We start from the raw sequence: 11,953 nt of genomic DNA on the forward strand, positions 1-11,953 counted from the left end.
CCCAGTCTTCACTGGGCTTTGGATGGGGTCCTACCTGTTTAGCAAGAGCTTAGACTCTCCCATTTCTTCCCAGCTACTGTAGGCTCGTAAAAAAATGGAAACGCTCCCTTAAGTGTGTCCCTCAGCCTGCAAAGGATTTAGAGTTGCTTTCTGTCATGCCACACAACACTGTCTAGCAACAGGCTCTATTGTTGTTCTTCTGGGGGCAGAGGGACAAACTGAATGGTAGGCTTGGCAACTGTTCAAGGAGTTTCATTCCTGCCTTCCCACCCCTTAGTAAATATCTCTATTAGACAAGGTGTACCCTTTTGGAAGCAGAAGAAACTCCTGCTCTGCTCAGTGCTGTTTGGCTTCATTTCACAGGCTTGGCTATAGCAGAGATGGGCTCTGCCTTTTCTTGCTGCTCCGTCCCACAATGAAAATTCTGTTGAATAACAGCAACTTCCCGAATGAGCGTAACCTCTGCCATAAAGCTGCATCTTCCAAAAGAGATGTAGAGGAAATACAAACCTAGAAAGTGAAACTAAGAGATATAGACTGGGAAAAGAGAAAGGGGTTTGATTTCAGAGAACTGAAAGTAAAACAAAGTCAGAGGAATTCTCTGAAATGCAGGTACAGCTGGTGCATTAATAACAGCAACTGTGTCCTCTGCTGAGATAACTGTCATAACAGGGAAGAAAGCAAGCCATTTTGTATCTCTTTTTAAAAAGTTTTGAGATGAAGTTCTATTACAAGCTTGCGTCAATGACTTGTGGATGTGGCTGGAAGATGGTGGGAGACTCTGGATGTGTTTGAGGATAAGGAGCACTGGGAAGATGCATTTGTGCTCCGAAGTGTGCTGGATTAGAGGCAGGATTAAATATGTTACAGAGAAAGCTGCAAAACTCAAACTGCTTAGGCTTTCAGCAGCTATGCTGAGACATATAAGTTGGTGTGAATTTGCTGAGGAGAGGGGTGGCCTAGAGGTTTTTAGTACCCGCCTAGATGGCATGCACGTTCCTGCAATAGCATACCATGGCTGCACCCATTCCAACACACCAGTGAGCACTGCGCACTAAAGAGCTTGTTAAAATGCAGGAAGAAGATGGAGAAAAAGTCCATGACTTGATTTTAGCCATGTGAAATTATGGCAGGCAATGGGAATTAGAAATAGAGCTCATATTTTAACAGCTAGGAAATAGGCAAAAACTCTCAAAAGGGATTCCTTGTCTTGGGTGCAATCTGACTAAACCTGGATGACAATGATGGAGATGTCTCTGAGCTGGTTGCCTCAACTCTTCCATAGTCTCAGAGGATGTAACCAGTCAAGCTCAGTCAAAGGACTGAGACATGAATTGCACCATAAGAAAGTGCCCATTTCTCCCCATCAATGAAAGGATCCAAGAGCACCTGGCTTGGATGGAAACATCTAAATTGCGGACATGTAATGGGTAAAATGAATTCCACCCCAAGGCTTTGCTGAGTTGCCTGCAGATAGGCACCAAGTGCCACTGAGATGCTCTAGGGTCTTTTTGACTGGTCTCCATCTGCTGCTGAGAAAGGATCATAGGATCATAGAATCATAGAATCATAGAATCATAGAATGCTTTGGGATGGAAGGAATCTTTAAAGGTCACCTAGTCCATCCCCCCTGCAATGGGCAGGGACATCTCCAACCAGATCAGGTTGCTCAGAGCCCCATCCAGCCTGGCCTTGAATGTTTCCAAGGATGGAGCATCTACCACCTCTCTGGGCAACCTGTGCCAGTGTTTCACTACCCTCATTGTAAAAAATGCCTTCCTTATATCTAGTCTGAATCTACCCTCTTTTAGTTTAAAACCATTATCTACCCCTTGTCCTATCACAACAGTCCCTGATAAAAAGTCTGTCCCCATCTTTCTTGTAGGCCCCCTTTAAGTACTGAAAGGCTGCAATAAGGTCTCCCCACAGCCTTCTCTTCTCCAGGCTGAACAACCCCAGCTCTTTCAGCCTTTCCTCATAGCAGAGGTGTTCCATCCCTCTGATCAGTTTTGTGGCCTCCTCTGGACCCTCTCTAACAGGTCTATGTCCTTCTTGTACTGAGGACCCCAGAGCTGGATGCAGTACTCCAGGTGGGTAATCATGCCATCACTGGATTGTATACAATCCCTGCCAGGCCTCTGAGGACAACCAGTATGCCATCAAGCATCTTAACTGGAAGTAGAACCTATGCATGGGCTCCTGATGGGAACTCAGGCATCTTCATTTTTGGACTAGATGTCTTTCCTGGAAGACATGCTTTAACTGAACACTAGGGTTGATGCATGGCAATCAGGAGAGTGTCCAAACCTGTGATACACATGAGGCCAGGCCAGCAATGTGAGGGTCTACCATGATCTGAGCTTAAGGAAGCCCTGAGGCACTCTCTGAGCCTTCTAGGCAAACCTCCTCCAACACACTTTGAGTCTACAAAGCCTCTGTGGAAGAGGAGAGATGACCACCCCAGACACTTTGGATGCCTTGCAAGGCCTGTGATGTGAGAAGGGAACCAAGTCCTCATGACGTGACCTTGTTGATGAAGCCTTAGAGTGCACAAAGATGCAATAAGAGAAAAGCATTTCACACCAATAGAGTGTGGAGGAATATGCATGTTGGAAAAGTGTAACAGCATCCCTGCTAAGAATTATCTCTATACCAATATAAAGCATAACTGACTATTATTTACACCAGAAGAGAAACTGTGATGAGGAGACCAAAGGCACCTTGAACTCCTTTGATGGTCCAGGCTCTACAAATGCAAAGTGCTCTTTGGGTATCAGCAACATCCAGGTGGGAAGGGGACTGTGAATATGCAGGTGACAAACAAGGAAAAGAGACAAACAACATCTTTGTGATGCATAACGCTCTCCCCTTGTTTACAGGCTGTTTTTAAAAGCAGTGCCCTATGTTAGGAGTTCAGAACAAGGGAGTTAATGCATTGGTTCTTCTTCCCTTCCCTTGTTTTTTGCAAGCACCAGTAGAATTTGGAGCAAACTGATGAATTTTTACATGTTGTACTAAGATGATAACAGGACTTAAAGAAAACCTTGCCACTTTTAAAGGGACAGAAGGCATGAAAAGCATTACGAATGGCCCAGACTAGATGGAAACAGTTGGCATAGACAGTGTCAGGAGTGGCTTTTCTGCAAGGCCAACCCTGGGCCTGATCCAGGAAAGCCCTGGTGGATATGTCATGGAAGGGCTCCTGCCCTTACAGGCTTTCTTGAGTATTCATCTCCTTTCAGTATTAAGCCCCACTGAACTGTATTGGCTCTTACGGACCCTGGGCCTTCATTTGGCTCTCGGTGGTGTCAGCAAAGCAGACGTGGGTTTAGTGAGACAGGATGGCAACAGCTCTTGTTGCAGCCTTGGGGCTGTGCCCCATCCAGCCTTAGCTGAGCATGTGGACAAGACATACATGCTCTGGCCAATACTACTCCGGCTGATATTTCCCCTTTCTTTCTACTATATTTCAGTGGTTTTAACTGGCACCATCACCCCAGCACCTGCCACCACCTGACTGGGCAGAAAGCACCAAGCTCCACATCACCAGAAGACAGTGGGTGCCTATTTCGAGCCTAGAAAGACCTTCTCCTTTGCAGCAATGGTCTCCGCAGTCCTCCTGTATGCTCCACCTCCCCTCTTCCCAGCTGCACCCTTTGGCCCCACAAGTTTTTCTTTGGGATCCAGAGCAAGATCATAAGTCCAATCAAGGAAAAATTCAACATGGATGTTGGTGGGAGTAGGACCAGTCCATCCCTGCTCGCAGGAGGCCCTGGGGATGAGACTGCATGCTCATCGCACAGCCAACTGTGTTCATCGTACTGCATACAGCTCAGCTGTCCAAACGTAGCATCCATGACTCAGGACTCCCCCTGTGACACACTTGTGCAATGCTTATTAAGTGCTGTCATTATGCCCAGTAAAGCCCTTTGAAATGCGGCCGGGCTATCTGAATCATGCACTTGAGGAAGGCAAGCACAAATGCTGAGCAAGGGGGAAGCAGGCGCATCAACCCATGGTTGTCCCATTGGGCTTTTCTTGCACTCCCATACACGCAAAGCAAAACCATCTGCTTCTCGCGAGAGTCTAGTACAGAACAGCCTCCTCTCCCTGCTGCTTTGCACCTGTGCTAAGCACTAGTGATGTGGGAAGAGGTGCAGAGACTGGCAGTCCCTGTCTGGAAAAGCAGCAGCATTGCTGCAGGGCTGGAGTCGAGTTGGCTCATCCCAGTTGCAGGAGCAGGGATGCAAGAAGGAAAGGGAACCCATAGATTTGGGATGGACACACCAGTGAGTCAGCCTCGTTTCCCCTGGTACGATCAGCAATCCTTGACTTTTCTTTCCTAGGAGAGACCACAGGCTCACAGCAAAAGTCAAGGCTCCTCCAGCCTAACTCTTTGGAGGGAACAGTCAAAAAGGTTTTTTTGGCCAACAGAAAGCAGGGCTATGGCCATCCCCCTGTTCCAACTACTCTACCTACAGCAGGCCGAGCTGCAGAGCCGAGTCTGGACAAAGAAATGCCATGTGCATAAGTGAAATGGCCCATCTAGGTGGCACAGGAGCTCAGAGAGAACAGGACCCACCCATTTCATTAATGTCTACTGCCCCTGAAGCAGACGCTTCTTTACCCTGCCCTGGTGCTGTGCGCTGCAATAGCACCCAAGGACATGTGGCCTGTGCAGAAAGGTCTTTAGAAAGAAGAAAAGACCTGCTTTCCCTCAGTGAACCGGACAACCAAATGTCTTGGTGCTACACCCAGCCCTGCTGCAGGCTCATTGCAAGGTCCGGGGCAGGGCCTTTAAATTCTTCTCCCTCTGCTTACCCACCTGTAAAATAGGAATAAAAAACATCCTCTCCATTCCTGGGCACATATCAGAGCTTAAGCCATGTTAGTAGGTGCTCAAAGGTTTTCAGGTAAGAAGTCTTATAGGTGTTCAGATGTCTGTAAAGGACATATTTTGCCTCTGGGGCTACCTGAAAAGGGCTGGGGAGCAAAATGATTCCCTTTCCCTTATCTTAGTTAGGAAGGGCTTGCCTGTTTGAAGCAATGCCTTCATTCAGTGCTTTGAATACCAAGTTGCTGGTTTTCAGGTTAACTTATCCAATAAAGTCCTCTTAAAATGGAAAGAAAAAAAAATTAATGAATGTGCAGCAGGACAACACAATTTAATAAAATGAGTGTAAAATCTGGGTAGATGAGGGCTCTTCTTTAGCACACGCTGTGCTCTCTGGGAGAGTCCCAGTCCTCCCCATGTTTGAAACAGGGGCTTCTGGCTAAGACCTTGCACAATTTTCAGTTCCTGCCGTGAGAAAGGCTTCTTGTGTGATCTTGGTCCAGTCATTTAATCTCACCAGCACAGCTCCTCCATGCCTGAACTATGTCAGGAGCAACATAAATACCATTAGAATCTGTTTCTCCAGTCCCACCATGAAAAAATGGAGATGGGAAAATATTTCCCTTACCCTTTGCACACTATACCCTATGCATGGTCCAGGCACAGGCTGTTTCTTACCACTTACATCTACACAGCAAGATCCCCTCGACCCAATTGCCTTCTATTCCCATTGCTGCTTGGGTGCAAATCACCCATGCTGTGCTCCGGAAAATCCAGGTTGGTGGGCGAGTTGATATCTGAGAATAGTTGATATCTGAGAATAGTTGATATCTGAGAATATGATGTTTTACATCATTCCATAATTATACGCTGCCTGGCAAAACAGGGCTATGTAAGATACTGTTGTAACGTAAATACACGAATATAAAGACAATTCCCAGGCCTTGGGGCAAGGGTGGGAGAGGGCTGCATGTGCAGGGATTGCACCGCGTACAGCTGAAATGCAGCCACCTCTGTTTAACATCGCACCGCAACCTGCTGCAGTGAGAGAGGAAATGAAGATGAATGCCATCACCTCAGAAATGTCAAAATCCTCAACTCTGGCTAATTGAGCAGAGAAGCAGGTAGATGCAATTCATATTTCCGAGCTCTAGAGATTGCTTTAGGAGCTCTGGTGCCAACGCACATGGCTCACGCTGTCCCTTGGGTGACCTTCCACAGCTCTGCCTCCCTCCTGGCTGACAAGGGATGATCATCTCTCACTTAACACGGTTGCTCTCTGCCAAACCTAAGCTTTGCTTTCTCAAGTGCAGAGCCTGCCAAGACTCAACTTGGTTCTCCAGGATTTGTAACAAAAAGAGAATTGGGTATCTCATGGGATCCAGAACCTGGCCTGGCTTTCACCCACCCCAGTGCGAATTGGGGGCTGATGCACCCACCCTGAGGGGGACAGATCCCAGGAGAGACCTGAACCAGGTCACAAGCCAGGACTTCATCTGTGTGCTGCTTTTATAGAGGTGATGCTGTCAAACCCTGACAGGGACACGTTCAGGTGTTGCACCTGCGTATTGCTGGAGTAATGCCACTGGGTTACTTGTCTTTCTGTTGGCAATGCTCCCTCCCACCCTGCTCCCATGCACTTACATTTCCTGAATCGCAAAAAATAGAGGTGGAAAGATCTTTTAAATCACTTTCTCCAGCTCTCATGGGCTGTAAAGTGGCTACTGAAGGACATCACGGGCTTTGGCCAGCTTCATCCTACAAGGATGATTCAACCAATAGAGCTTCTGTGACCAGTCTTGAGGAATAAGCAATAAGAAGCAAGAGCAAACACAGGTCACCGCCAGGAAAATATTACTAACATACGTCCTTCATGTCTGCTTTCCAAATACCAGCCTGGCATCTCCAGTAACGCTGCATTCACTCTCCCACTAGCGGTTATGGATCATCTCCTTGCCCAGTTTGTTATGGGGCCGATCTCATCCCACCCCACTTCGGATGCAATACAGCTGTTCCAGAGAGCAGCAGAGGAGACAGGAGCTCCACCACGACCAGCAGAACAGCAGAAGGGACGGACATTGCTGCCTAAAGCGATGCCACCACATGAGGTCCCGGCCAGCACCTATCTCCTCCCATGAGACGTCCTCTTCCAGTCCCTCTCCAGGCACATGCCTTAACCACCTGCACCCCTCAGCATGCACCCAGCTGCCTCGCGCCCCAGGAAGAACAACATTTGAGATGCCAGCTGGCAGGTTTCTCCCATGGTGAAGAGGTCTGCCTTACTTCTAATTCAGCCCAGAGATCCTCTCCCATCATCATCTCCCCTAGTACCAGCCTCCTGGGCTACAGGAGGTTAAAATCCCCAGCACTGAAGCTCTGTGTTAATTTTTATTGCTGTTTTTTTCCTCCTGAACCAAACCCTTCTCCCTTCTGAATCATTTCTGCACTCTCGCTGTCCTCAGACCAAGTCAGGCCTCATGCCACTGATTAAAAAATAAAATAAAATGCTTTTTCCATTCCATGTGCACTCAGCCAGCCAGCCAAGTTAGCTGGAAAAAGTTTTAATTTTGTTCGTGCTGCTACTGTGACTCCGCATGGACCCCAGACCCCCACAGGACAGGGGACAGGTTACATCTCATCCTCCCCCACTCATGAATTCTGCTTCTGAATTTCCTAAATCTTCCGTCACCCCCTCCGGTCTCTCTTCTTTTTTTAAAAACAAACCAAAAAATGAACAGCACTAACATTTGAAAAAAAAAAACAAACACATTTTTGCTCTTAATCTGACCCCCTGGGTGTGGAAGAGCCTGGTGCTGCTACCAGTACCTCCTTTAGGTTGAACAGCGCAACGCTGCACTGCGCTGGAGAAGGTCCCGTGGGGATACTGTGCCACAATAAAACACGCCAGCACATCCCTAAAAACTTGCCACATCAGTCCCAATAGGAACCACTGCCGCCTTCTTTTATTATTTTTAAATCATTATTTTTTAAAGCCTATGTCATCCCTGGCTATAAAGACGTTATTTGGGAATTTTCTGTTTTTAAGAAGCTCCCGTAGCTTTCCCCTGCATCGTCGCTGAAAGGACGCGGACGGAGCGCGAGAGCATCGCTGCTCCGAGGGATCTTTTCCCTTTTGCTCCACTGAACTTTTCCCGAAGGTCCCCCGCCTCTGGGTCTGCGCGGAGGCCATCAGCACCGCACGGCCTGATTTTAAACAGGTGCCCCTATGCCATGGTGGAAACAGCGATTTAAACAGCTCCGCCAAGTAAGGAGCTCTATTTAGAGGTAGACAGAAATTACAGTAACAGACACACGCCCACTTGCTCCCCCTGACAAATACACACTTGACGTTTCCCCGAATTTCTTTCCTTTGGGAGAATAATTAACAAAAACCTGGTTTCTCGGTCCCTGCTTTTGCTTAAATTATCTTGAAGCTGAAAGCAGTGTAAGTATCCATAGCTCTGTGTCCTTTAGGATGAGTTTACACTTTAATTAGAAACTATTATTTGGGGGAAGGGGCACAGTTTTGGGGGTGGTAAATTACAGATTTTCTGCTGTAAGCAGTCAAGTCGCCATGAGCTAATACAGGGGAGGCTTTAGACAGAGATGGCTGAGATGTTTGTTGCTTGCACTACCAGACTTAAAAAATTCCTGGCCCTTTCTGCAGTCCCTTAAAAAAAAACAACAAAAAAAACAACAAAAAAACAAGCCAGAAAAACCAAACCCCCAAAAAGAAAAGAACGAAATATCAATTAAAATAAAGTAAAGCACGATCGATTTGCTAAATCAGCTGATTTGGAAGCAGGCTGTCCTTGACTAGGAGAAAAGAAACGGCGCTCCCGATGTGGGGATGTGCGCGGTGGGTCTGTGGACCCCTGTGCCAGCCTCCAGCCCCCGACCCTGCGGTCTCCAGGGCTGTCCCACCGTGGGGGTGGCCGTGGGTTTATATCTTGCTTGAGGATAAATAAAGAGGGGAAGGGGAGGGGGGGGGGGGGTGAGGGGGAATTTTGGCAGCCAATGTAGCAGCACCCAGCCTTTCCTCCGACTCCCCCACCCCAATCAAAACCTCCTTTGCATTTCCATGGCCTAAGGGGGCTTCCTCTCTTTGAGAAAGAAACGTCTAAAACCGCTGGTTGGCACCGGGGGAGGATGGAAGGGGGGGCAAAAAGAAAACCCCCAAAACAACAAAAAGTCGCCGCCGCTGTCCCCCTGCACACACCTGATGCCTGGGCTTGGAAAGAGACCTCCAGCCCCTCTCTCCACCTCCTCTTTCCCTGCTTCCCCCCCGCCACAGCCGCTTCTCCCGCATCTCCGGGAGCGGGAGCGGGGCTGCGGGGCGGCGGCGGCGGGGAGCGGGGGACGGGGACGGGGACGGGGACGCGGCCGCTCTGCCCTCCTCTCCCCTCGCTGGGGTGACAAGGGAATATTTATGTCGGTATTAGAGGAATGCGTTTCCTTCTCCAATCAGGAATGCAACCGGAGTTTCTAATTATAAGTTAGATGGTGGCTGGGAATAAAAGATTGCTTTTTAATGACTCCCGTCCAGGTGCTCTTTCTGCCTGTCTTCCCAAGAACACATTTGCATTTTATTGCTTTTCTCCCATCCCAACGAATTCCCTGCTTTCAGACATACCTGAAATAGTTGGAAAGGCTGCCTTCAACACCCTCACCTCTGCACCGCCGGGCTGCGCGGCCGCGGCCCCCGATCGCCTCCGCATGCCGCGGATCGCACCTGAACCCCGCTGCCGCCCCTCAGCAGATGGGGGGAGGCAGAGATTAAATGCGCTTCGAAAAATTAATTATTATTATTATTATTAGCACTTTTTTGGACGCTTCTGAGTTATTTACAGCACCGCCCCGGGTGCGGAGCAGCCCCCGCTCCGCGCTGCGGCCGCGCAGCCCCCTCTTCCCCTCCGCGGGTGCGGGGCTGGCAGGTCCCTACCCGGGCAGCTCCGCACCCGCGCAGCCGGCGGCGGAGCGCGGGGTCCCAGCGGCCTGCCTGCACCTGCCTGCACCTCCGTGCCCCGCGCGACCCCGCGCAACTGCGCTCCGCGCTTCCTACGCGCCTTCAGACAGGAGCCTTCCTGCGTTAGGGCTTCCCTGAGCCCAATTACCTCCGCGGGGTAATTAGAGCAGATCTTGCAGTTACATGCCTTGCCCAGCACCATTTGCTTTTTGTGGGGGAGAGAGAGAAAAGGCTCTTAAAGGCGTAGGGTGCAAAGCGCGGAAGAAAAAGGAGCTGCAGCCCCGACAAAAAAGTGCGTTATCCCAGGGCAAAGGGGGGGTGCGCAGGTTCCCGCGGATCTTGCGCGGAGCAGCTCCGCGGCAGCGCCGGGCACATCTCCCCCAGCCCCGTCTCTGCTCCCTGCTCTGCCTTTCCACAACCAGCCCAGGTTGTTCAGCCTCCTCTCACCTCCTTTCTCTTTCTTTCCTTCCCCCCCTCCCTTTTTTTTTTTCCTTTCCCCCTAAATATTCCTTAAAGCGAAGGGGAAAAAAGAAATGTTTTCATCCTTTCCCCCCCTTCCTTCCACCTGACTAGCTCGAAATCACCTTGAAATGCTCATGTCAACTTGTATCATTATCTCTTTAATTCAGGCAGCGCCTTTTGTTCTTCACAGGAGAGGATCAAAGCACTTAAAAAAAAAAAAAAAAGTAACTTTCCGATCGCTCTCGCTCGCTCTCTCTCTTTTACAGTAGGAGAAGGAGAGATCAGGTATAACCCAGTCAAAATAAACAAAGTGAATGCATAAATAAAAGAGGTGAAATGCAGGTTCTAAGAACTTGCTGGCGCTGGAACAATCCCACCTCTTTAGCTGAGTGGCAACGAAAGGAGAATTTCAAGTCATCTTAAGTGCAGGAGTTGCAGAGAAAACAGAGGAGGGGAAAAATAAATGAAAATGAGAGAAAAAAAAAAAAAAAGAAGAATAAAACTTACCACCAGATTGGGTAACTTGACAGAGCCTGACTCAACCCACAAAGAAACAGGAAATATCCAAAAGAGGCCATTGATGAAAAGTTGTCTTTCTTTTTTTTTTTTTTTTTAACCAGAGTTGCCAAAAACCTTCCTTTCTTCTGAGGCAGGATGATTATTTTAATAATAATAATAATAACAATAATTTAAAAAAAAAAAGTCAAATGGAGTGAACTCAACCCGACCAGGTAAATCCTCTCTTGCTTCCTCTACTACTCTCAAGGAAAAAAAAAATCTCAGAGAGGTAAAAAACTCTTCTCTCAGCCAAGACACTGAAGGCAAATATTAAAAAAAAAAAAAAAAAAAAAAAAAGTTTGAAGTAGCTCTCTTAAAAAGGACCCAATCAGCACTTATTGCCAAAGGGAGAATTCTGATGCTTTGGCTTGTTCTGTCAATCAGGAGCGCGAAGTCAGGAATGAGCTAATTGCAAGGAGATAGTGTTTTAATACTCATTAGGGGGCACGTTGGCCCACAAGCCAAGGGATAAAATGTAGTTTTAAAAAGGGGAAGGAAGATTTAGGGGGTTTAAATAGACAGGGGGGACCCCTGTGGATTTGGGTAGCTATAACAACCTGCCCGGATTTCACTCCCTGGGTCGAAGCTACTAAAATGCAAAAAAAAAAAAAAAAAAAAAAGAAAAAAAAAGAAAAAAAGTGATTTTTTTTTTTTTTTTAAATTATTATTTTTCTCGATTTGCTCCTTCTTGCCATTCTGTCTTCTTCTCAAATCCCCGTTTCCTCACAGTGACGGTCGGGATGCATTTGAACAAAGTTTCTAGATACTGTCGGCTGGGTCTTTTTTTTTTTTTTTCCTCTTTTTTTCATTAAAAAAAAAAAAAGGATTTACACCCAGACGTGCACGCACACACACAGACACGCACAACCCCCCAGACATGCACACCCCTTCCCCACCAGTCCAACCAGCCAGATATCCAAGAGCTCCACTGAAGACATCTGCTAAGAAATCAACTTCTTCCATGCAAATCTCAATAAGGCTCATCCAGATCATCACAATTTGCAGGAGTCCCAGCCCCGGACTTTGCGAAGGCGCTGCTGCAAAAGACTTCATCCACCAGATCCACCCCACGGGGCACTAGTAATTGATCTCTTTTTTAATTTCTTTCTCTACATATTGTAACAATTTCTCTC

General features: G+C 47.8%; 1 protein-coding gene across 1 annotated transcript in view; it reads right to left on the bottom strand.

Annotated features, from left to right (window-relative positions):
* Positions 1–10,840, bottom strand: part of WNT3A (Wnt family member 3A) — an 88,394-nt gene extending 77,554 nt beyond the window's left edge. Inside the window, exon 1 of the mRNA XM_009475326.2 lies at positions 10,770–10,840. Within this exon, the coding sequence (XP_009473601.1) occupies positions 10,770–10,840 (71 nt within the window). The remainder of the gene's footprint in view (positions 1–10,769) is intronic.
* Between the last annotated feature and the right edge of the window lie 1,113 nt (positions 10,841–11,953).

This window comes from Nipponia nippon, unplaced genomic scaffold (assembly GCF_047370975.1).
Source record: "Nipponia nippon isolate SJK-2023a ecotype South Korea unplaced genomic scaffold, ASM4737097v1 scaffold_1, whole genome shotgun sequence".
NCBI classification, from domain to species: Eukaryota; Metazoa; Chordata; class Aves; order Pelecaniformes; family Threskiornithidae; genus Nipponia; species Nipponia nippon.